The following is a 23,874-nucleotide window of genomic DNA, read 5'->3' as shown; positions in this document are numbered from 1 at the left end:
TTTCCTGGGACTGTTAGTACCGGGACTGATCCAAAAATAACTTAGGAGGGGTTACCTTGAAAATAAGACCCCTTTTTATTGGGGATTTTAATCTCTTATTGATCATCCTCGCTTGGTAATTATAAGACACTTTACCTTCACAGTGAGTCTCCTCGCAAAAGAGTTTAACTGGGTATCCTTCTGAGATAAGGGGGATTGGGTTGGGGTGGAGGGGTGGGGGTGAGAGAGGAGGCGAGTTAATGCTTCTAGACATGAGAACTAAACACGGCTTCTTTGACACTTTTGTATCGGAACAAGCTTGATCTATACCTGGTAGTAAGTTCTTTGCGGGTTCTTGTTTGGTTTTTGCCAACTAGATTGGTGACCTCAAATGTATTGGCTTAAAGGTTGCCGTAGATTTACGCCAAATCTATGATAACAGTAAAAAAAATGAAGATAACTTATTATGAGAACTTTAGTCAAAAGCCAAAAGAATTAATTGAAAGTAAACAAACATTTATTGTTGTCTTACAGGTTTACGTCACAATTGGTGCTTTAGAGAAAGCCTTGTTGACAGCACTTCTAAGGACGCCGCTGACAACGCGTTGGCTCAGAATCAGCCCCAGATTTTCGAACAGATTAATTGGATTTAGATTTGAGGTTTATGGGTGTTCATCGGAAAAGCAACTGTTTTCGTTTGAAGGCAAGACTAACATCGACAGTTCCAAAAAAGGAGCATGGAATGGAAAAAAATACGCGTCTCGCAGAATTTTTGTCCAATTTCTAAGATCTCGCAGTCTCATTTTTTTTCCGTTTGAAACGGTGTCTCGGAGTCTCGATCCCTATTTTCAAGGCTTCGAAATTCTCGGGCTCGCAAAACGTATGTTTCGTCTTCTCGCAGTCTTGGATTTACTATTCGCTACCCCTTTGTGAGGCACTAATACGATAAGTTTTCATTGCACTTTAAGCTTTTTTGATTTCGTTATGTGACTTCGTTGCTTCTAATACTTTCATGTGGTTCTCGTGTTCAGTTCGCGAGACAAGTTGTAACTAGATGGGACTGCAAGGTGGGGGGGGGGAGCGGGGGGGGGGTATTTGGAGGTAACAACGTAATTTTTCACGCAACCCACCTCTCTTATTCCGTTCACGCGAACACCATAATCGTAAACTATGCTTAAATTCTCAAATTTTTTACCTCGTAAAAGGACATACTTGGTTAGCCTGGCGCTTGACATTCTCAAACAGGATCGCATAGAGGGTTTGCAATGAAAATGTGAGCTTTCACAATCTTAAAATATTTGTGATATCCTCTCTTTGGGCTAATAAGAGGAGGTAAAGAGGTTAAGGGCGATCTGAACAAAATCTAACCTGAAGTTTTAAGATTTATGGAGTGGCTAGGAGGTTAAAACACCTAATTCGAGCTATCAACCAGTGACAGCAGTCAAGACGTCAAGTCAACAGGGGCCTTGCTTAAGTTATGACTACTAAATAAAAATTCTAAATATCTCGTTTAAAAAAACAACTTTAAAAGCGGATGAAAAGGAAACTTAGAAATACAAATGGGAAAGTACGGGTGGGAAAATACATTTGTAACGTAACTATCGCTTAGTCATCCTCTGTCCTGTTTTCATAGAAGCGGGGTCTCATAAGGCACTTACAAAACATATACAGGCATGATCTACAAATTTTTTGAAAAATTACGCGCTAATGACAGCCGTTCATCATTTCATCCAACTGTTTAATAATTAGATGTTTTCTTTTTCCTAGATCCTCCCTTAGGAATGGAATCTGGAGAAATTACTGACAACCAGCTAGATTCGTCGTCCAACATGGGCTCACGTTCTGTAGCTTCCAATGTTCGATTAAACCTCCAGCTCATGTTACCGTTAGGGGTGGGAGCCTGGTGCGCACCACAACAAAGTGAAGAATATTGGCTTGTAGTAGACTTGGTCACTAGTCACGTGATCTCCGCGGTGAGTCGCTCTTAATCCGCTGGTATTCGCTACGTAAAGTGCTCGATTGTCCGAGCGGAGGAGGCTGGGGTAGAAAAAAAGGAAACCTACTTACTAGTGACCTGGGAGATGACAAATATACCTTTTTATACGCAGGTATCGTCACAGTGTAGATATCCCATGTATGCGAGCGGTTATAGGCTTTACTGCGTGACGTCATATGTTGTAATGTACCCACTGGAAGATTCGGATTATTGGACAGAATACAAAGAGAATGGAATGACTAAGGTAATAAGAGGCTATGCCACTCATTCACTGTTTCATGTGTAACAATATGTTAAGTTTATGAGGCTACCAAGCGTTCTGTGATCAACATGGTTCCAATTAACCAAACATTTTTCGGCAAGCGTTCTTCTGAACCCTAAGCCTTTGACCGTGGAGTGTGAGAGAAGATCAAGCAAGAGGGAAATGTGACAGAGTGGGCTTTGCACATATAATTATATTTTCCAATTTGCACTTTGCTGACTGCATCCTCTTGAAATTGCACGAAAACGTGCCTGTTCTAAGAGAGATTTTAGGTGCAAATGATTGTTATGACCATATGATTTTGGGAAAGTGAGCTGCTTGTCAAGTCTCATATTAACACAATTCAGAGAAGAGACTAAAGACTGGTCAGGAATAATTATAATTTGAAAATAATAAATGTAATTTATTCATAGATTTCACCGTTCACTTTCTTGTTCATAAGAAGCTTTTTTCTACCTCATTTTTTACAGGAATTTCTTGGGAATTTTCAGAGGCACATTATGATCAAACATCATCTTATGAAGCCAATTACAGCCACAGAGATTTCTTTCGTTCCTTTGGCCAAATCATCTTATAACTTCTGTATGCGCGTTGAGCTGTACGGAAGAAAAGTGGTGGAAAAGAGTTCTGGTGAGTAGCTGTACATCATGTGCTAAGGATGCCTAGTGTTAAGAGGGGAGAAAGGGCTGTAGATGAATTTAATGTTTTTGTTCACTTGAGCGGAAAGGCCATGCTTATGTATGAAGTATAGTTCGCGGAATGGATGACGATGACGAAGACGACGACGACGACAACGACGACGACAACGACGACGATGATCATGATAATGATGATGATGACTGTAATCATGGCCTACCCTCCCCTCGGAAAAGGTAGACTTCCCCCTCTCGCAGGTGTACCCCTCCTCTGTCCTCTTGGACTTTTTTCTTAGCTGAGGTTGACTTCCCCCTCAGTGGCCGACCCTCCCCCCGTTGGTCGACTTTCCTCTCATAGAAGGTGGACTTTACCCTCGTGCTCTAAATGTAACTATAAACGTTGTTTATATTATTTTATTAAAAATGGATCTTTGGACAATGCAATTTAACAGTCATTGGCTTAAAAGAACTCGCGTCACTTTTTCATCCAATCAGAAGCAAAACCAAACGAATCAAGATTCAGTCACACACGTTTTGCCACGTTCAGCGTCAACGCCATGCATTTGTTTGGAGTTTTGATTGGTTCACTGGACTGCCTATGTACTCTGTGAATGGCCAGTTCGAGAGATTACTTGGGTTTCCTTCTATTACAAAACTCAACTGAAAGAAAGCCGCTTTATTTCATTGCGGTTTTATTGACAGGAAGATGCTATGTTGCGCCTCAGAATCGTGGAGATTGTGGTTTTCCGGGGACTTCTAGGAAACAATGTGAAGACAAAGGATGTTGCTTTGACGACACCATAGACGGCGCTATATGGTGTTTTACTCCACAAGGTTTGTCTCTGTCTATCATCACTCATTCGAAGTACACTTACTCCAGTCCATCGCCAGAGAGTTGTTAGGGAAATTAAGCAATAACGACGGCAACTCAGCGAGGACAATGCCTAGTAAAAAAATGAACTTATATTTTACCCTCTAATTTCGCAATTGTCTAGTGCGCCTATCGGTCCCAGAAATTGCTCAAACTAAATATGTAATACCAGCGTTCAATTCCATTAAAGATACAAAAAATTAGCCGACGTCGTTCGCGTTCTCCAAAATACGCAGAAATGAGTCGAGTCATTTCATGCACAGACGGCCCAAGCTCACGACGGGAGGATACTATACTATTACACAACGACCGAGTTTGAATACGCGAAATGTGGCTCTTGGCTGCTTAAAAAAGTCCATAAAATCTCATTAGTTAAAACGTTGCCAGTTTGACAGCTAAAAGTTGAACTTGAAAGCTTGTATAAATTAAAATTTTATCCATCTGCACTCTTAATAATGATAAAAATGAGCCAATCAGAGAGCGAGAAATTAGACAGTTATTGTAAAAATGCATTTTGAGCATAATCTCAGTAATTGTGTGAGCGAGGACAGAGTGCTTGATCAATATACCTAATCGTACTTTTTTGGCAGGCTTCGACCGCATATCAGGCGAGTTTGGTCGAACATGGTTCGTACCTTGGCGAGACGTAGTCAAGCCAAAGTACCGTTGGCGAAACCAAACGGGCCTGATATACCACTGAAGCGTACAAAAAGGTACGATAAGGTATTTACCGTGCCCAGCTTCGGTCAAGTAAGCATGATAATAGCCATATCAGGTCAGTGACTTGATATCGCAGGATATCAGCACAGTAGACACGGCTCCTGATTGGCTAATTGCGAATCTGGGTACGGTAATCTAAAAGTATTATTCTTCTCTTTCTTTTCAGAGAGCCGAATGGTTTTTCCAGAACCGCAGTCGATCATGAACTACGCTAAAGTAGAAAACGCCATCTCAACTGAACTTAGCAAGTTATCGCTATGCTTTTTAGTAAAAGCTCTTCTAGATCTATCGAAAACCGAAAAACGCTACTGTCTTTTCAGCTACGCAGAGACACATGGCCGTGCTATTGTGGTCTATTTGTATGCCGACAAAGTCAAGTTCAAGATTGGTTTCAAAACATATAGGTGACATTTTATTCTAGGAATTCATCTGATCTATTATGAAAACGAAAATTCCTTAAACAGTCCATATTTAACACTTATTCACCGAAGTGGAGGTAAAATAATACCCATCACTTTCACCTCCACTTCGGTGAATAATTGTTTTAGTATATACCACAAAAGATGGAAACCCTTTCCTAAGAAACAACTGTGGTTCGACTTCTAGAAAAGTATACGCGCTTGATTTTATTTCCATAAACATACCAAGGAGAGCTCGGCCAAAATTTCGGACGGTTTTACTGTCGGACATTTTTTTAGTCCGAAATTGAAATCGTCCGAACTTTTTGCAAGAAATGTAAGTGATCACCCATATGTACTTTGATTTCACGACTCCTAAAGGCCTTGAAATCACTTCGTGCGATAAAAAATGTGCAGAGAGAAGAGCAAAAAGGGAAGATAAGAGAGTGGAAAAAAAAAGTATCGTATACCATCGGTTGAGCAGGGCGCGATCTCTTTAACAATGTTTTCATAAAACAAACATATACGTATGTAAAACAATGATGTTTTGCGCATGATGACAACCCAGGTGTTTCAGTCAGTTTTTCTGTACACTATGCTTGTGTGGTGGCCGGTAAGGAATTGAAAAATGTACTTTTCAGAGGTCTTTGGAAATCATTGTTACCCGGGGGGACTCTGTAAACTTCTATACGGGGAGGCTCCGCCCCGAATTGACCCCTTACCCTTTACGACACTATTTTTTAACAGAAAAGGTAAGCCTTTCGTATACATTTAATCGAAACAAGTCACCCCCCGTCCACATACTTTTATAACTGGCCCGTGTTATGAACAAATCACCAAAAAGGGAAGTCTTTTTGTTAGTTTCATTTAGTGCCTAATGAATAAAATGAACTTCAAATCAAATCAAATCAAATCAGATCAAATCAGATCAAATCAGATCAAATCAGATCAAATCAGATCAAATCAGATCAAATCAGATCAAATCAGATCAAATCAGATCAAATCAGATCAAATCAGATCAAATCAGATCAAATCAGATCAAATCAGATCAAATCAGATCAAATCAGATCAAATCAGATCAAATCAGATCAAATCAGATCAAATCAGATCAAATCAGATCAAATCAGATCAAATCAGATCAAATCAGATCAAATCAGATCAAATCAGATCAAATCAGATCAAATCAGATCAAATCAGATCAAATCAGATCAAATCAGATCAAATCAAATCATATCAAGACTTTATTTATTCACTGTAAAGATTAAAACTATAAGCTTTAAGCTTATGGGGCCGTGCGCTAAAAAAGTAATTAGAATAAATAATAAAGAAAAAATAATAAATACTGTAATATACTGTTATATTACAATTAATTGTACTGAAAATCATACAATTAAACCTTCTATCTGCAATTACTAAATCTTCTTTGTACCGTTCCCACCATCCCCTAATCAATTTAGTTCATATTCCCCCCCACCCCCCCCCCGTTCTCTCCGATCAGTATATATATTAAAAATAAACAATTTAAAATATGGGTCCATTCGTTGCATGTTTACGTTTCGTGGACTCTGCCCTTTTAAATACCTGAAACCTGAAAACGGTATCCCTTTCGGGCGGAGCCTCTCCATATGACCGTTATAGGGAGTGTCCTTGGGCACTGTTACCTCTCGCAGTGTCCGATATTGATCATGATCGATCTCAGAGCCTCTCTCACTGCTAGTTCTTTAATAAAGAGGACTTATGTACCCATCTTATCTTATTCTCTAATCGCCATCTTATTTCTTCCTTTTTAAAGCAAAGGATATGTTCAACTCGCAGATGGTAGGTGGCATCACGCTTGTATAACGTGGGAAAACGTTCAAGGTGAATACAAAGTCTACAAAGACGGTCAGCTCGAAGCCCAAGATGTCAAGAACAATAAAAATTTCACGGTCAAACCGGGTGGTTGGGCGGTGCTTGGTCAAAGTCAAGAGACGGCAGGTGATGGCTTTGAGGATTGGAAAGCATTTACTGGTGAAGTGGCGGAAGTAAACTTGTGGGATAAGGTTCTCTCGGATGCGGACATAGCCGCCCAGTACAGAAACTGTTACATTCCTGATGGCAGTGTGATTCAGTGGCCCCAGTTTATAGCCATGGGTGAAGTAGAGATCAAACAATACAGTTGCAAGCTTACCGGTGGTAAGTTCACCTAAAACGCACATTCATGCATTCATGCAAGGCATACATTAAACTAATGTCGAACCCGGGGGCCCGTTTCTTGAAAACCCCAAAAACATTTCGGGCCCACAAAGCCGTTTTTAGGTCAATCTGTATCTAAAAACAGAAGGGCTTATACGCCTGAAACTTCTTGTACGAAGGGAACCTCTGTTCATATTAAGAATATGTGAATAAAACAGCTCTGTAATCATAAAGTTTGAAATTTTGTTATGGCTTTCCGTGTGCGAAAACTTTTTGAGACTTCGAGAAACGGGCCCCAGTGGTCTCACTTAATTTGACGCTTGGCAGTGAGGCAACTGGGTTCCAGATTAACATTAAACGCATACATCGACACGCAATCAGCGCGCGCACACAAGCACGTTTAATGCTATGTGATACAACATGTGATCTAATGTATGTCAAGGAACAATCTGGCTAGAGCTTGCGATCAGATGACGGTGCAATGTATATTGCTATGAGCAGCCCCGAGGGTATGGAACGGACTGCCTTTAGAAGTTAGAAATGAAGTGAACGGTTTAAGCAGCTATTAGAGACATTTTATTAATATTAGGTGAAATGAGTGAGTGAGTGAGTGAGTGAGTGGGTGAGTGAATGAATGGTGGGCGAACGAATATTTAGTTAATGAATAAACAGATAGTTTCGTCATAATTAAGCAACGTTGTTTTTTTTTGCCTTTACAGATAGACCAGTAGTTTATTCCAGAGCCTTCCTTGTCGACGCACAATTCAATCGTCTGTTTGTCTGTAACACTGAAAAATCAAGGTAAGAGAAAATTGTAAAAATTTGGAAAAAAATAAATTGTCAGAAGAAATTAGCATCTCACAAAGGAGAAATTTTTTTTTTCAAGCCAATCAAGATATCGGTACTTCTTAATCATTTAATCTTATTTCTGTTTTTCAACAGGACGAAATCGCACTGTTATGTGACAGCAGACGGCAAAAAATGGACAGGTAAAAAGGAAACCAACTGACCTTAGCTTTTTCTCAAGCAAGAAATTAAGGATGAATTCCACTGTCGTAAAACAAACAACGGACCACGCTCCACTAACACTTATATCAAGGGACTAAGAAAGATATGCATTAAAGATGTCCGTTTACAGTAGCTAAGCAGGTTTGTAAGTAGCTGAGGTCAAATATAGTCTCCAGCTAGAGCACACGCGTTTTCCGTCAGAGGTGAGCGAACCGGCACGACGTTCTGGACCAAATCAAATACCGAAACCAGAAAATGCTGGCCCACCTTCGGATTTCTTCAGACATTCACTTTTCAGTAGGATCCCCATTTTTTTTGGGGGGGGGGGGGGGTAATGGGCTGGATCCTCAAACAGATGGGGTCCGTAATCAGGGGTTCAACGTTACCTTCGTTTTAAACATGACTACACTAACTATTGGCGTATAGTCATTTACTTCAACTACTACGTTTAACCCATCAAATAGAATAGAATAGTTAGCGGCATTTGGTTTCAAATCTTAACATCATCTGTTTCTAAAAGCTCCCTGTTTTTCTAGCGTTTTATCCCTTGGCAAACTGTCTGCTTCTCAGGTCAGATAATGTAAACGAAAAAAGATATTTTCGTGCAAAATGGCTAACATTGCTGATATTTTGATGTTGTGTCTTTGTTGTTTCCGTGCAGCACTGAGTTACAGGCTACTAACGATTCACGGATTAGACGAAGAAGGAACACTGCACGGCGTGTATTTAAACGGAAAGTATTTTATCTCATGCGAACAACATGGACAAGGCACTTGTAATGTTGGGACGCCGGAGACCTGGTACCAAGCTCGAGATAAGGCTAGTACAATCATCGCGATTGAAGTACCAATTTATCCTGAGACGGGACTGCAGACTACAGACCAACCCACCTCCCCTCTCATACGCCGGGATAACCAAGGACGAGCCTGGGGAGGTAATTTACCACAATATAACAACAATTGCGCTGTCAGTTTCATGTTAAGTGGTGTCTTTTCGGGTCAAATCAACGCCCAGGTTCGTTTCCTTTAGAAGTTAATTTAATTCAAATTTTTCGATGAGCGTCCCAGTACCACCCCCTGGAGGGGGGTGGGTGGGTGGGGGAGACTAAGAAGGGATGAACTTGAAATGCACTTTGGTCGATGAAGTGATAAAAATGGCATCAACACATACAAGTCATGGTGTATTCGAGTTTGTCTTTATCGTACCCTAAAGTAAGCTTTCCTGGATCTCGTAGATGAAGTGCTCACTGCAGCAAAAAAGAAATTTAAGGGAAACTAACCACGGCAGATGATGACGACACAGCGGAAAACTTGCTGTGGCCTTGCACCGGGGATTTTGTTCATGTCGGATAGTTCTCGAGAAATTCATACCTACCTTACTACCACTGCCAAGTTGATATGTGTAACTTTTCAAGAAACTACTAAAAAACATTTGCATATTTATTCTACGCAGCTTCAGCTCGAGGTATTCACCTCTCCCAAAAGTCAAGTCCTTTCCACTGGAAACTAGTTTTAATCTGGCGAGATTACGGTAAGTGTTTCAGAGTTCAGAGAACCCGGATGATTAAAGCTGGATTCAGATTTTGCCGGAAATGCACTTTTTGTTAAAGTGATCGTGCAAGATTTATCTCACCTAGTTAATGGAGACATATTATTAATCAGTTACGTGGCGAACAACTTTTGTAATGACATTTAATATATAGGCACGAGCGTTTTACTGGGCAATATCCACTCGCAAAATTCCTACGAAACTACATTCGGGACCCAAATGGCGTATTTTCCATGTCCTCACTAGTAAGGTTATTGATGACGTCATTTCTTGTTGTTTCTCGGTTTAAAATGCAAGTAGTCAATTTATCTACGAGTATCAGGAATAAAAAGAAAATTACACGGTGGCTTGAGGATATAAGTTTTACTTTCGAACGGTTAAAACAGTATTTCACTCACTCGCTCCACTTGTTCGTAAAATATAATGTTAATTCCTATAACAATCGAAAATAAGATTTATATCTTGATGCACTGTTCAATAATCTAACTATATAAGGTATTAGAAGACAGTTCTAAGGAAATACGCGCGCTGATTGGTTAAAAATCGTGTTTCTATAACTCGATGGAGACAAGAACTGGCACGAGCTGTTGACGTAATGATGGCGCGAGCAAAGAGAATTTACACTTTGATAATCAAAGTTAACAAGTTGTTTTCCTCTTTTCGTCGAGGTGTTTTCTAAAAGAAATAGAAAACATGTTCTCCGTGTTTCTATCAAGTTATAGAAACACTCGTGAAAGTTTGGGAGAACTCGAAAAAGCTGTGGAAACACTCGCCTGCGGCTTGTGTTCCCACAGCATTTTTCGTTCTCCCAAACTTCCACTCGTCTTTCTATAACTCGATAGAAACACGGTACATGTTTTCTATTTCTTAAATGCGTGTTATATTGTCAGCGCTCTCCATGCGGATATTTCAATACTTAACCTATGCTTTCAACCGACAAATAAGGGGCTCTTTATCGCTTACAAGCAAGAAATTCTAAATCTATTAAGAAGACTTTTGAGACTCAAAGTCCGCTCCACTGTATTCTAATTCGGACAAGCCTAGAACGGTACCCTGGAACCAGAATTTCCGCAAGAATCTCCTTATCACCTCTAAAACATGTTAAAGTTGATGGTTTAAGATAGTCTGTGAGACTTCGACGGCTTTAAACTTGTGCTCTTTTGCTATTGCCAGATTTTGATGAATGTGCGAGCTCTACTTGTGAGAACAGAGGAACCTGTGTTATAGTCGATGACGGATTTGTATGTTTTTGCTTGGCCGGGTGGACTGGGCTCCGATGCGAAACAAGTATGTCATGATGCGCAGTAATGTTTGCTTCGTTATCTGGTAAAGTTAGGTTCATTGCAGTGAGTTAGGAGCGGGTAAGTGTGTGGGTGGATGTAGAAACAAATAGCTAACAAAGATCGTGACCGCACATTGAAACGAACGCAACATGTCTTCGTACTGTCCACTTTAAGTATCGTAGTAGTCCTTTCCACAAATATAACGTAAAATTGCCTAACTATCTTTCAGTAAATTCTCAAAAACAATTTATAAACAAGTTAATATAGATGGGGAATTTTAAGCTCGGTAATGAAATGTGGAGGTGAATTAATCAACATGACACGAGCCTGGGACAAAGAAAAATTCTGAGTCCCCGACAGGAATCGAACCCATGACCTTCATGACCTCCGCCCGCCCGGTGTTCGGGAGGTCATGGGTTCGATTCCTGTCGGGGACTCAGAATTTTTCTTTGTCCCACGCTCGTGTCATGTTGATTAATTCACCTTCACAATTTATAAATATTTCTTATTTTTGTTTTAAAAAATAAACCGATTTTGAATCTCTTAGGCTAAAATTTTCACACCTTTCTTTAGGTAGCAGGAGTTGTGGAAGTAGTTTCAGGTACTTCTATGATATTAGCATCCGCCATTTAGGAAAATAGCTGAACTGGATTCTTCATTGTATAGAACTGAGTATTGTTTCAGGAAAATAGCGAGAAAAACACAGGGCTAAGTAAAAACCAAAACTATGAATATTTCTATATACTCCTAAATTTTCTAAATATCTTAATATTTGTAAATATCTCGGATATTCGTGGAAAGGCCTATATCAGATTACTTGAGTTGAGTTAAGTTGAGCTGAAAAACTTTATTTATGCACGGTAAAAATTCCTTCACTATTATTAAGAACTCGGTGAATCCCTCGAATTCTTCAACAATTAGAAAACATGGCTATTATTACGGAAATCCAGAAATTTGAATTAATATATCAAACACGGGCGATCATGTTTTACCACATTTACAAACATCGAGAAGACGTTTAAAAATACGACGTGTGGTGGAATACGTTTGACGAACTTCAAGGTGTTTGAAAATGAGCTAAAAACCAGTCTCTAGTGTTTCATATATCTTCTCAATCAAAACTAATAAGGACTGAGGTGTAAACGGTGAAATAAATTCGTAAAAATCTACGGAGAATAATGAATGAGCGAGAAGAAAGGATTATTAGAGTGATCTAATACATTAGATGAACGTTAATAAACTTTCACCCTCAATCACGATGAAAAGCAACAACAACAACAACAACAACAACAACAACAACAACTCCCATGCCTGTTGTGGGTACACGGAAGCACAGAACTATACATTTTTTCTTTACTTTTACTGACATCAGCTTATTAATGTGGAGACTAGATCAAACGGATTTAACTCCGGGAATTTACTAAGCAAATATAGGGACCGTAGTAAAAGATTCTGGATGAATTTTCAGTTAAATGTTCAGCATTTTCTTAGGTATCAGTAAAGTTTGGAGATCTCGAATCTGAGTTATCAGTTAAAAACGCGTCATTTGATGGTTATAAACATTTTTGATCAATTCTCAACAGCTACCATGCAGACCCTCTTAACACGATGGTCACATTATAAGGGAGTTGTGAGACGAGGTTACATATACAAAATGAGTTGAATAATTGTGTATGCATTGCGGCAATCTATTTCAGGTGTTGACGAGTGTGTGTTAAATCCCTGTCATAATGGAGGGACCTGTATTGACGGACATTTGAGCTACAACTGCAGGTGTGCAGCTGGATACGCTGGGCCTCACTGTGGAACAAGTAAGCCTTTTTTGGTGTGCATATATCTCTTAAATAAATACAGATTTCAACTGTTCACTTTGTCCTTCCCTTTACAACCAAGGTAAAGTACATCCCCCTTTTTGCCACCTGCAAAATTACACGTATTTTGGAGCTGGGTTCTGCCACCAAGATGGATCCATAGAATCTCGTCTCCTGATATGACGACAGACACAGTCAGGCGGGGGAGAGGGGAGGGGGAAGAGGGTTGGAAGGGAATGAAGAATCCCATGTGAGAAGTTCGAGGATACTCGAGGATGTTCGAGGATGATACTTGTGGCTAGTTGTGTTTGTAGTTGTGGCTAGAATTTTATTTGACCCCTAAAGATACCACTTAAAGCAAAAATGACAGCGTCTCTTTATTATTTGTTCGAGTACATCCAAAAATATACCTTTTGCGATGCCTTCAAAAAACAGTTGCGTTTGGTCCTGAAAAGACTAAGTGGGACCAAAATCCGTGCATCCTCGACGTTTTAAAATAGGAGTCTTCCCGGACTCAGGCTAGGGAAAGACGTAATTCAGCTCTCGACAAACGGGTCAATGCAATAGGAGCTTGGTTCGATTGATTCCTTGAAATATTGCTTCTCTACCTGCATAGCATACAAGATGGTCACATGCTTTGATCTACAAAATAACTTGAATCATTTTTTTTTATGAATTGCGGCAATCTATTTCAGGTGTCAACGAGTGTGCGTCAAATCCCTGTCAACATGGTGGGACTTGTGTTGATGAACATCTAGGCTACAAATGTACGTGTATAAAAGGATTTACTGGGACTGTATGTGAAACAGGTAAGCTTTTTTTGTTGCATGCATGTATCCCTTTGAAATTAAGTAAAAGATGTCTGGGAATTGCGGCAATCTATTTCAGGTGTCAACGAGTGTGCGTCAAATCCCTGTCAACATGGTGGGACTTGTGTTGATGAACATCTAGGCTACAAATGTACGTGTATAAAAGGATTTACTGGGACTGTATGTGAAACAGGTAAGCTGTTTTTGTTGCATGCATGTATCCCTTTGAAATTAAGTAAAAGATGTCTGGGCTTTTCCTTTTACCGGCAAGAAAAAGAGCATCTCCCTTATTCGCCCTCGGTGAAATTATCATTAGAAGCTTGCGGGGGTATTTAAGGAATTGGATCTGCCACAGAAATGATTTCATCTCCTGATGTGGTTACAGAACGAACTAGTCTCTACCCAGTGGAAATGCGGGAGCATGAAATATATTTAATAACATACCTAGAAGCTATGCGACTTAAAATGACTCATTCTTTGAGAATAAATATCCTGAGGAAAATCAAGCGAAACATTGATAAAACTATGATGGAAAAAAAAAAATGAATTGTTTAATTAAAAAGACAGTGTGACGGTGACTAACTCCTTAAAAGAGAACAATATATGGCACGCACCTGTTTGAATAAAACATCGATAAGTACCTTTGCTTAAACTCAGTGTCAAAAGGTGGTTAAAGGTTATTTTATAAAGTTTACCTACTGTTGAAATTTAGGACCAAAAAGGAGTCCCATCGGGAGAAAAACGCGTAATAGGAGGGTACAGTTATAGGTGTTAAAGAAATGACTTTTATTGTCCATTGGGAACTGTAAATTACTTTATGCGACTAGCAAGTTATAGTTCTCAGTTTTCAAAGAAATTTTTTGGTGAACTTTGTATTGCTTATCAGATATTGATGAATGCGAGGGAGTAAATTGCCAGACAGGTATGTGTGAAGCCTGGGGAGGAAATCCCTGAAGTAGGCTAATCTGGGTGTGGCTAGAACTCTATAACTTTATATTTATACAGAAAACTTTAGCAGTTGTGAAATTAAAGCCTGAAAAAAAATTCAGGCCTGAACGGGATTCGAACCTATGACCTCAGCGATACCGGTGCAGTGCTCTACCAACTGAACTATCAAGCCAACTGGGGGCTGGTCACATTGTGAGTTCTCAATATACCCGTAGATAGAGTGAACATATGAAATATCATATATTCGAACTGCGGAGAAAGACACGAAGATCACAGTTATACAGACTACTTAATCAGTTGTGAAATTAAAGCCTGATAAAAATTCAGCATTAACTCTCTTACCTAATCCTCTCGTGGGGTCAATTTCACCCTCTTTTATCGTTTTTTCGTCTGTGATGCTTTTTGTTCTTCCATCTAGAGCCCATGCATTTTCAGATCACTGCGCTGTGTTCAAAGGCAACACCTTACTTCTATTTCAAAGCGCTTTTTTACGCACTTAAGTACAAATATACAAATACCTGCAAATTGCTAGGAGAACCCTTTATATGACTTGTATGTTAATTATTCAGTTAGAGTAGCATTTTTTCGTTTTGTTTTGTTTTTCCTACTACAGAACCCTAACAGTTAAACGCAGGCCTAGTGCAAATCTGTAGACCATTTAAATTCTTTGTTTCAATCATCAATTCACGGATCCATGCTACTGCTACCGTTTGCTTGATGAGGCCGATCGGAGAACATCGTTTGTAGTCAGCCATCCCGGTTCCCTGCAGTGCGACAGTGACGACGCTCTCGACAAAAAAGCCTGTACCGATTCAGTGAAAATGCTGGAGGACAGATGGCAACCTCCTGCGCTCGTCGACACCACTGTAACACCGATGTACCTGGTTGGTTTAGTGGAGATCACCCGAATACAGCGCAGGGGGTTGTTAACATGAAAGAGTTTTCGCAATGGAGAGGACTGTTGCTTCTTTCGACGGCTAGTCTCCGTCAAGAATTGTGGCAATTTCTACGTTTACCAGCTTGTGAGACTGTTTTGTTATTTGCGTTATTGTGGTACGGCATAATCACACTCAGCACCTACACTAGAACGGTGACATGGAGACACAAGGCCCATTTTTGTTTTGAAATTTTCTTCGCCTGAAGACTGGAACTTTTGTAAGGTTTCAAACTTTGTCGTGACTTTTTCTTTTTAAAAAAAGTGGAAAGATGCTGGTAAGGATTCTTTCTTATTATTATGCCAGTCTTGTCGGTTTCATTTACAAAGGTAAATTACATAATTACATAATTTCGTACAATCCTTCATGAAGGAAAAAAGACGGCGGCTGTACATTTTACCACAATTCAACACATGGGAGCCTTACACAGCCTATATTTGGAAAGCCATATATCTGCAGTATTTGTCCCTAACGACAATGTGTATGGCATGTTCATAAGCGTTGACAAAGTTTTCGTGCACTAAAATTATGGGTAAGAGAAACTGGTAAATATACCAGTCGACATCTTTTTTCCTAGGGTATATTGACAACGAGATACATTCTTTGGGTTTACGTTGCACTTTTTAAGGTCTGATTTTAATCTAATATGACTATTAGGGTCTTAGCAAGTCCCACCCGTTTAGCCTGATAGTCAAGTCCCCCTCAAAGCTAGAACGAGGGCTTGCCGGAATACTAAAACCACTGATTTTAGCACTGTTTCTTTTAGCTTAATTTAATTCGCGCTTAACTAGAATTTAGATTAAGAAAAAAAAATGAAATATCAACTTTTCCAGCAGAATTGGAATTACTTTTGTTTTGGTTTTGGTTTTACTCCGGCTTGAGCTTGGCTGACTACTCCAAGTTTTGGTTTCACGGCACTCAATTGAAATCTGTTCTATAATTTGAGTTGTTTGTAATCAATGTCTTAAGGGTCATTGTTTTGTACCACGATAATCTTAAAGGAATCATTTCGTGAGTAACCGCCCCCAAATTCGCAACCAGTCAGTTAAAAGCAGTGTAGGGTTTGACCTGATATTCTGCAATATCATGTCACTGACTTGACTCGGCTGGATCTATAAACCAATTTAGTTACGGTAAGTATCTAACCTTGTCGGGTACACTGCAGAGGCATATCAGCCTCGTTTGGTCTCGCCTTGGTTAATTTAATCTTTAATTGTAAAAAAAAAACAAAAACAAAAAAAAAACATACACATAACAAAGGTAGGAAGGGGTAAGATGAGGTAACGTTGTGGTTGTTTAAGCATGAACTCCTTGCAAAACTTCAGTCCACTGAATTTTTCAAGTGCTGGTTTTGTATTGTCTTAGAAATAATGTAGGAGATACGGTTTTCTAATGCTTAGCGAATCAGAATCGAGAGGGACAATTTCATTTTAGTACTGCCTGTGGCCAATGTGTTTGTGTTCCTTCCTGGAAAAAAAAAAGTGCCTCTCGCTACGCTACAAATAAGTAGAGGGAAGAATGAAATATATTCATCGATGGATGAATAAAATGATAACGGTACCTTTTGTACATTTCATTTAATCTGGGTGTATTTTTTTATTTGTATTTGAAATCTACTTCCCGGGTTCACTTGAAACGTTATTTACAGTATTCAATAAAGCACATATAAACCTTAAATGTTTTAACTTTTTTCACTATTGTTCTATCTCCTTCTGTAACACAACCGCCACTCCCCTGCCCTAGTGCACGAAACATTTTCTACCAACGTAAGGATATAGCCAGCTGTGAAAAACCCCCTTCGTCTTGCAATTAATTTATATTTTCAAAACATGTTTAACTCATGCAGGGGGCTAGTTGTTTTGAGTTTTACACCTTTTGCGTTGAGGAGTAATGTAAGAGTTCGCTAAAAAAATTAGCAAATTTACAATTTTGAAACTAGTCACATTTACTACATCCACTGACGAAGTCAAATAAAATCAACATCAACTGTGAGTTGTTAATTACGGGAGGCAGTTTCTTTAGAATTTCTATTAGTGGAGAGCAGGGATGGAGCAACAGTGAGAGTGCTCGCGTCCCGCCAGTGTGGCCCGGGTTTGATTCTGGCTTGGCTCAATTTGCGGGTTGAGTTTGTTGTTGGTTCTTGCCTTGCTCCGAGGGTTTTTCTCCGGGATTTCCGCTTTTCCTCTGTCCACAAAAGCCAACATCTTCAAATTCAATTCGACCCGGGTAGAGGACCCGCGTGAAAACTAGCTAAGGCTGATTTCCGCTCTAAAGTCTAGTCTTTAAATATGAATTTACGCAGATGTTCTCTCACGTGGTTCGTTTAGAGGTATAGACAGCAGGCACTGAATTGCGGAGTAAAATTGAAGGAAAACTTGCCTGTCAGGTTAAATGAAAGGTAATTAAAGAAAGGTGTCAGTCATTTCTGAACATGGCAACAGAAAAGCTGAAAAACTTTACTGACTTCGGTAACATTAAACGCAGCTTTTTCTCAGCGCTTTGGAAGCAGCAGCAAACGAAATAAAAACTCTTGGAAAGAAGTTGTCATTTACAAGAAATTGCAATGAATAATTGGAAGGAATTGCTAATTTGAATCAGCTGGTGCAAAAACACCGGCTTCAAATGCTAAAAATAGTAGATAAAGCGGGCTGTTCTTAGGTTCCAGAGCTTTATTCCCGCAAAAATTGAGTTATTTCCCAGAAACGGAAACAAAACTGATAAATCTACAGATACGCTAAGTTCGCATCTACAGACAAAATGCGTTTACAATTAAGGGAACTGAAAGAGCTTGGAGCTATCAAGCTTAGGTGTCACATCATAGAGGGCAAACTAACTTCAAACTGTTTTGTTTTTGAACTGTTAATGATATCGTTATTAGTATTTGTGCATTTAATTAAACTTCATCTTTCAAAACTTGACAGTTTACTTTGTGCTTACGAACAAATTAGTTATAACAAGAAGTTTTCAGAATTTAAGAATGTTTTCTGAAATTGAAAATAAAAGCTTATTTAATGTTTATTATCAAACAAAAATATGACAATGCTGCTTCCAAGTACAAAAAAGTGAGTCTTGAAAAGCCGAACTATTCTAAAAAGGTTCAAAACCTGAACTGCTCATTAGACATACATGCTGCAATACATGGCCAGTTGACATTTCTCGCAGTTTTAAACGCTTTTCTGTCCATCACGACATTTCTTGGAAATGTTTTGTTCCTAGTCGCTCTGCACAAAGAGTCTTCTCTACATCTTCCATCCAAGCTCTTGCTTCGCAGCCTTGCAGTAACTGATCTCTGTGTTGGTCTTATTTCAGAGCCTCTCTCTGTTACTTTTTTGATGACTATAGTAAATGAAAATTGGAATATTTGTCGTTACGTAGCAGTCGCTCTTTCTGTAACAGGCAGAATTTTGTCTTTAGCGTCCTTGTTGACACTGACTGCAATTAGCGTGGACAGACTTCTCGCCTTGATGTTGGGATTGAGATACAGACAGGTTGTTACTTTGAAGCGAGCCTGTTTAGTCATTATCACCTTTTGGGTGGTGCCTACTGTCTTTGCAACAATGAGGCTCTTTTGGAGTTCCCCTATAACCTCAAGGTACGGAGCTATTATTGTATCAATGTGTGTAGTAACCTCGATCCTCTCTTATACAAAGATCTTCCTCACCCTCCGTCGTCATCGAAGTCAAGTACAAGACCATGTTCAACAACCGAACCAAGCAAATCAACTGAACATAGCGCGATACAAAAAGGTAGTGTATACTGCATTGTGGTTGCAGTTTACGTTAGTCATTTGTTTTCTACCACTAGTAATATCGGCAACTTTGTTCATTAATTCAAAGCCATCTTCGTCATCCATTCTTGCTGTCGGTTATACGATCACTTTAGCTTTCTCAAACTCGTCTCTGAATCCGATTCTTTACTGCTGGAAAATAGACGAGGTGAGACAGGCAGTGAAGGACACAATCAGAAAAGTACTATGTTGTTGAGCTCTCGTGGAACTATATAATTCCTTAACTGGCCAAAGAAGTAAAAGAAGAAGAAGAGGAAGAAAAAGAGGAAGAGGAAAAGGAAGAAGAAGAAGAAGAAGAAGAAGAAGAGCAACAACAACAACACTAACAAGAAGAGGAAGAAAAAGAATGCATGTCTATCAAGGAGAAAAGTAGTAAAAATATCTTAGATGTAAATTAAGAAATTTGAACGGACGCTGTGTTATTATTGTGAATAAAGAAATGAACAAAGTAGAGTATATTGCAATTCCTCCCTGGGTCGACTGCGGTACAGCTTGTTCAAAACATAGAAAGACAGCCGAGTTATGGTTTTCGGGTAGATATCGACGTGTTATTCCAGTCTGCACAAAAAGAAAGAACTACCTTGGCCTTTAATCGAAGAATATATTTTATGAGTTGAGAAATTCGAGAAAAAAAAAGTTTTACGATGTTTAGTCGGATTTACTACGAAACAGAGAAATTGCGAATTGATGATTACGATACACGCTAGTCTGGGGGTACCCCTGGGATTTGTCGCGAGTGTAAGGCCCCGACCACGCACACTAATGCGTTTTCAAAAGTCTCCGTTTTCATTTTGAAGAAAACTAAGCAAATTAATTTCCCCAATAAAATAGCTTTCCACCTTTCCACCTGTCCACACCAATGCGTTTTCATTCAAAAACGCATATTTTATGCGTTTTTCCCTATCGTCCACACTAAAAACGCCCGAAAACGTTTTTTTTTTTTTTGGAAGGGACAGTACATGTATAAGACGCTTTTTCCATCACCTTTTTCAAAAGCCTCTGATAGAAGAAAAAGCGTATCAGGAGGATATTGAATAGCTGATACTGAGGAAGCAGTTTCTATAGAATTTTAAAGTTTCTTTGACACAAGATGTTTGCCACCGTCTGTCAAACGTCACCATTCTTTGAACATAATACCGTGAATAATTGACAGCTTCTAATAATAATAATAATAATAATAATGATAATAATAATAATAATAATAATAATAATAATAATAATAATAATAATAATAAAAGCTTTATTTAAAACTGAAAGACCGATCAGCGAAGTCCGGGAGGAAGACACTGGTATAAACCGATGATCAGTATCTATAAATTACATGGTAAAAAACAATAATTAATCAAGCAATAGTAAAAAAAAAGTGTAAGGTGATGGCTAAATTAAAAGAGAACTCTTTCTACGCACTACTCGTCTCTGTTGAGAAGAAAAGGGATAGTTGTCATTTTACAGTCCTTTAGCTGAAACAAGGACAAAGATGACTTAAATTTAGCTAATTTTAGGAGCATCTTCAATTAGGGCGGAAATTTCTTATCAAAAAGAGAGTTCATATTTCTGCAGCACCCGCAGTCCAAAGCTGTTATCCAAAATAGGGTCATTATTGACAGGCGAAATTTGTTTTAGAGATCGTACGGAGGATTTAATTTCGAATACAGCCTTTTTTATCAATTCGGATTCTCTTTTTAACTACGATATAAAATCATAAAAAAAAAACTTTGAAGCTTTGCTACTGAGTGCAGAGAGCAGATACTACTTGTACGCTTTTAGGCAAGCGATGTCGCAGGCATAACTTCTAAACTTCTCAGACAGAGCTTGCGAAGGCAAAGATATCTGTTGTAAACTTCTTAATTTTCAAGAAAGCTCGTTGATTGTTAAAGGAGTTCAGTCACGGTATTTTGAGTTGTTTTTGCCACATACAAAATTACCTTTAAATGGTAGGAAACCTGAAAATAACAGTTTAATAAGATAGAAAAACACCAAAGAGATAATGATAAACTATAAAGGAACAAGGATGGCTAAGGATGGAAAAGACTGAAACGGATTACAAACGACGAATTTGAAAAAATTAAGGCTAAACTTTTCAATAAGCGCAAACCGTGATTGAGCCCCTTTAATCTGAAATATTGAAAAACATGACGTGTCACTCTATACTCGGGACAGGCAATTAGATTAATAATACGTCTATTTTACAGGAAGAGTTTAAAAATAGGAAATTTCATGCTTGACTGAAAAGGAGGAATACGTAAATATAGGATGCTCGAAGATGCGGGAGAGATGCATTTTTAATTGTTTTTGAAATTAAAAGCATCATTAAATGCTGTCGCCGTAAAATACACCAAACAAGCCAGGATTTGGAGATTCCTGAGGGAATAACCATTCAGAGGTACAAAAACAGTTGTAACACCAGCAAAGAGCATTATCTGAAGCTTTTACTTTTAAGAAAAATAATAATAATGAAAAAAAAAAAAAAAAAAAAAAAAAAACCGAGCAGTTCCTGGTCAGCGATGGTTATATTTCGCCTTTATATTTACAACAAGTTTGTTTCAGGCGTGAAAATAATCTGAAGGAAGACCTGAAGAAAGTTTCTCGACAGACCTTTCCATCAAATTCCACTGAGCTTCTCAAACTCATTAATAATTTATCAAGTTTAAACAAAGGAAATTATAGCCGTGAGGTTGTTTGAATATCTGCCTATTTCCAAATAGGCCATTTTCGAAGAAAAAATTAGCTATAATGATGACAGGAAGTTTCCAGAATTTAAGAATATTTTCTGAAATTGAAAATAAAAGCTTCGAGCCTAAAATTTAAGTTATGAATTTGTATTTTTGTCGTTATTTTGATGTTTATTATCAAACAAAAGAGCGACAATGCTGTTCCCAAGTAGAAAAAAAGTGAGTTTTTGACAATGAAACCATCTGCACAGCTAGTCAGTTTTACCGTTTTAACTGTTCATGGATGACGTGTTGCACAAATAAATTAAAAAGCATGAATTTAGATCAAGGCTTTCTAGCTAGCGGTTGAGCTCACGCCGACACAAATAGTCATACTGTTGCAGAGTAATGGCTACTACAAACGTTTCTGAAGGCGAAAAGCAGAACTATTCTAAAAAGGTTGAAGACCTGTACTGCTCACTAGACATACCCTCTGCAATACATGGCCAGTTGACATTTATCGCAGTTTTAAACGCTTTTCTGTCCATTACGGCATTTCTTGGAAATGTTTTGTTCCTAGTTGCACTGCGCAGAGAGTCTTCACTTCATCCTCCATCCAAACTCCTTCTTCGCAGCCTTGCAGTAACTGATCTCTGTGTTGGTCTTATATCGGAACCTCTCTTTGTTACTTTTTTGGTGACTGTAGTAAATGAAAATTGGAATATTTGTCGCTACGTAGCAGTCGCTCTTTCTGTAACAGGCAGAATTTTGTCTTTAGCGTCCTTGTGGACACTGACTGCAATTAGCGTGGACAGACTTCTCGCCTTGATGTTGGGATTGAGATACAGACAGGTTGTTACTTTGAAGCGAACCTGTTTGATCATTATCACCTTTTGGGTGGTGCATACTATCTTCGCAACAATGAGGCTCTTTTGGAGGTCCCCTATACCCTCAAGGTACGGAGTTATAGTTGCATTAATGTGTCTAGTAACCTCCATCCTCTCTTATACAAAGATTTTCCTCATCCTCCGTCGTCAACAAAGTCAAGTACGAGCCCAAGTCCAGCAACCGAAGCAAGCAAATCAACAGAACATAGCGCGATACAAAAAGGCAGTGTCTACTGCACTGTGGTTGCAGTTTACGTTAGTCATTTGTTATCTACCACGACTGATATTGTTCGGTAATACTAAGCTATCTTCGTCATCCATTCTATATGTCAGTTATACGATGACTTTAGTTTTCTTAAACTCGTCATTAAATTCGATTCTTTACTGCTGGAAAATAGACGAGGTGAGACAGGCAGTGAAGGACACAATCAGGCAAGTACTTTGTTGTTGAGCTCTCCCGGAACTATATAATCCCTTAACTGGCCAAAGAAGTAAAAGAAGAGGAAGAAGAAGAAGAAGAAGAGGAAGAAGAAGAGGGACAGGAAAAAGGAGAGGAAGAAGAAGAAGAAGAAGAAGAAGAAGAAGAAGAGGAAGAAGAACAAGAACAAGAAGAACAAGAAGAAGAAGAAGACGAAAAAGAAGAAGAACAGGAAGAAGAAGAAGAAGAAGAAGAGGAAGAAGAAGAAGAAGACGAAGTAGTAGTAGTAGAAGAAGAAGAAGAAGAAGAAGAAGACGACGACGACGACGACGACGACGAAGAAGGATAACTAGAATTGACAGTTACCGAAAAGTTGTTTCAAATTAGTAAGAGCGCTACTCAGTTTGGTTTATTGTGATATTGACTGTATTGCATGTCTATCAAGGAGAAAAGTAGTAAGAATATCTTAGTTGTAAATTAAGCAATTTGAACGGACGCTGTGTTTATTATTGTGAATAAAGAAATGAACAAAGTAGAGTATATTGCAATTGATCTCTGGGTCGTCTGCATTATTTAAACACGAAAGTGTTGCGGTACGGCTTGTTCAAAACTGAACACAGGTACACAGCCGAGTTATGGTTTTCGGGTGGAGATCGATGTGTTATTCCAGTCTGCACCAAAAGAAAAAACTACCTTGGCCTTTGATCAAAGAATATATTTTATGACTTGAGAAATTCGAGAAAAAAAGTTTCA

At 38.8% G+C, this 23,874-nt stretch overlaps 2 protein-coding genes across 2 annotated transcripts; both read left to right on the top strand.

The window, feature by feature from the left end:
* The first annotated feature begins 1,071 nt into the window (after positions 1-1,071).
* Positions 1,072-8,045, top strand: LOC145496074 (uncharacterized). The gene is made up of 8 exons (XM_081475690.1): positions 1,072-1,952; positions 2,088-2,219; positions 2,708-2,867; positions 3,575-3,706; positions 4,630-4,867; positions 6,654-7,036; positions 7,756-7,837; positions 7,979-8,045. The coding sequence occupies exons 1-8, from the start codon at positions 1,761-1,763 to the stop codon at positions 8,043-8,045; spliced, it is 1,386 nt and encodes a 461-aa protein (XP_081331816.1). The 5' UTR covers positions 1,072-1,760.
* A 328-nt stretch (positions 8,046-8,373) lies between these two features.
* LOC145496038 (uncharacterized) lies at positions 8,374-15,454 on the top strand. The gene is made up of 6 exons (XM_081475653.1): positions 8,374-8,978; positions 9,497-9,574; positions 10,766-10,879; positions 12,573-12,686; positions 13,382-13,688; positions 14,382-15,454. Exons 1-5 carry the CDS (start codon positions 8,654-8,656, stop codon positions 13,624-13,626), a joined length of 876 nt encoding a protein of 291 aa, XP_081331779.1. The 5' UTR covers positions 8,374-8,653; the 3' UTR covers positions 13,627-13,688; positions 14,382-15,454.
* Positions 15,455-23,874: the final 8,420 nt, after the last annotated feature.

Source organism: Orbicella franksi, chromosome 8, assembly GCF_964199315.1.
Source record: "Orbicella franksi chromosome 8, jaOrbFran1.1, whole genome shotgun sequence".
Lineage (NCBI taxonomy): Eukaryota > Metazoa > Cnidaria > Anthozoa > Scleractinia > Merulinidae > Orbicella > Orbicella franksi.
The sequence above is the reverse complement of the archived record's forward strand: the minus strand, read 5'-3'. Positions and strand labels throughout refer to the sequence as shown.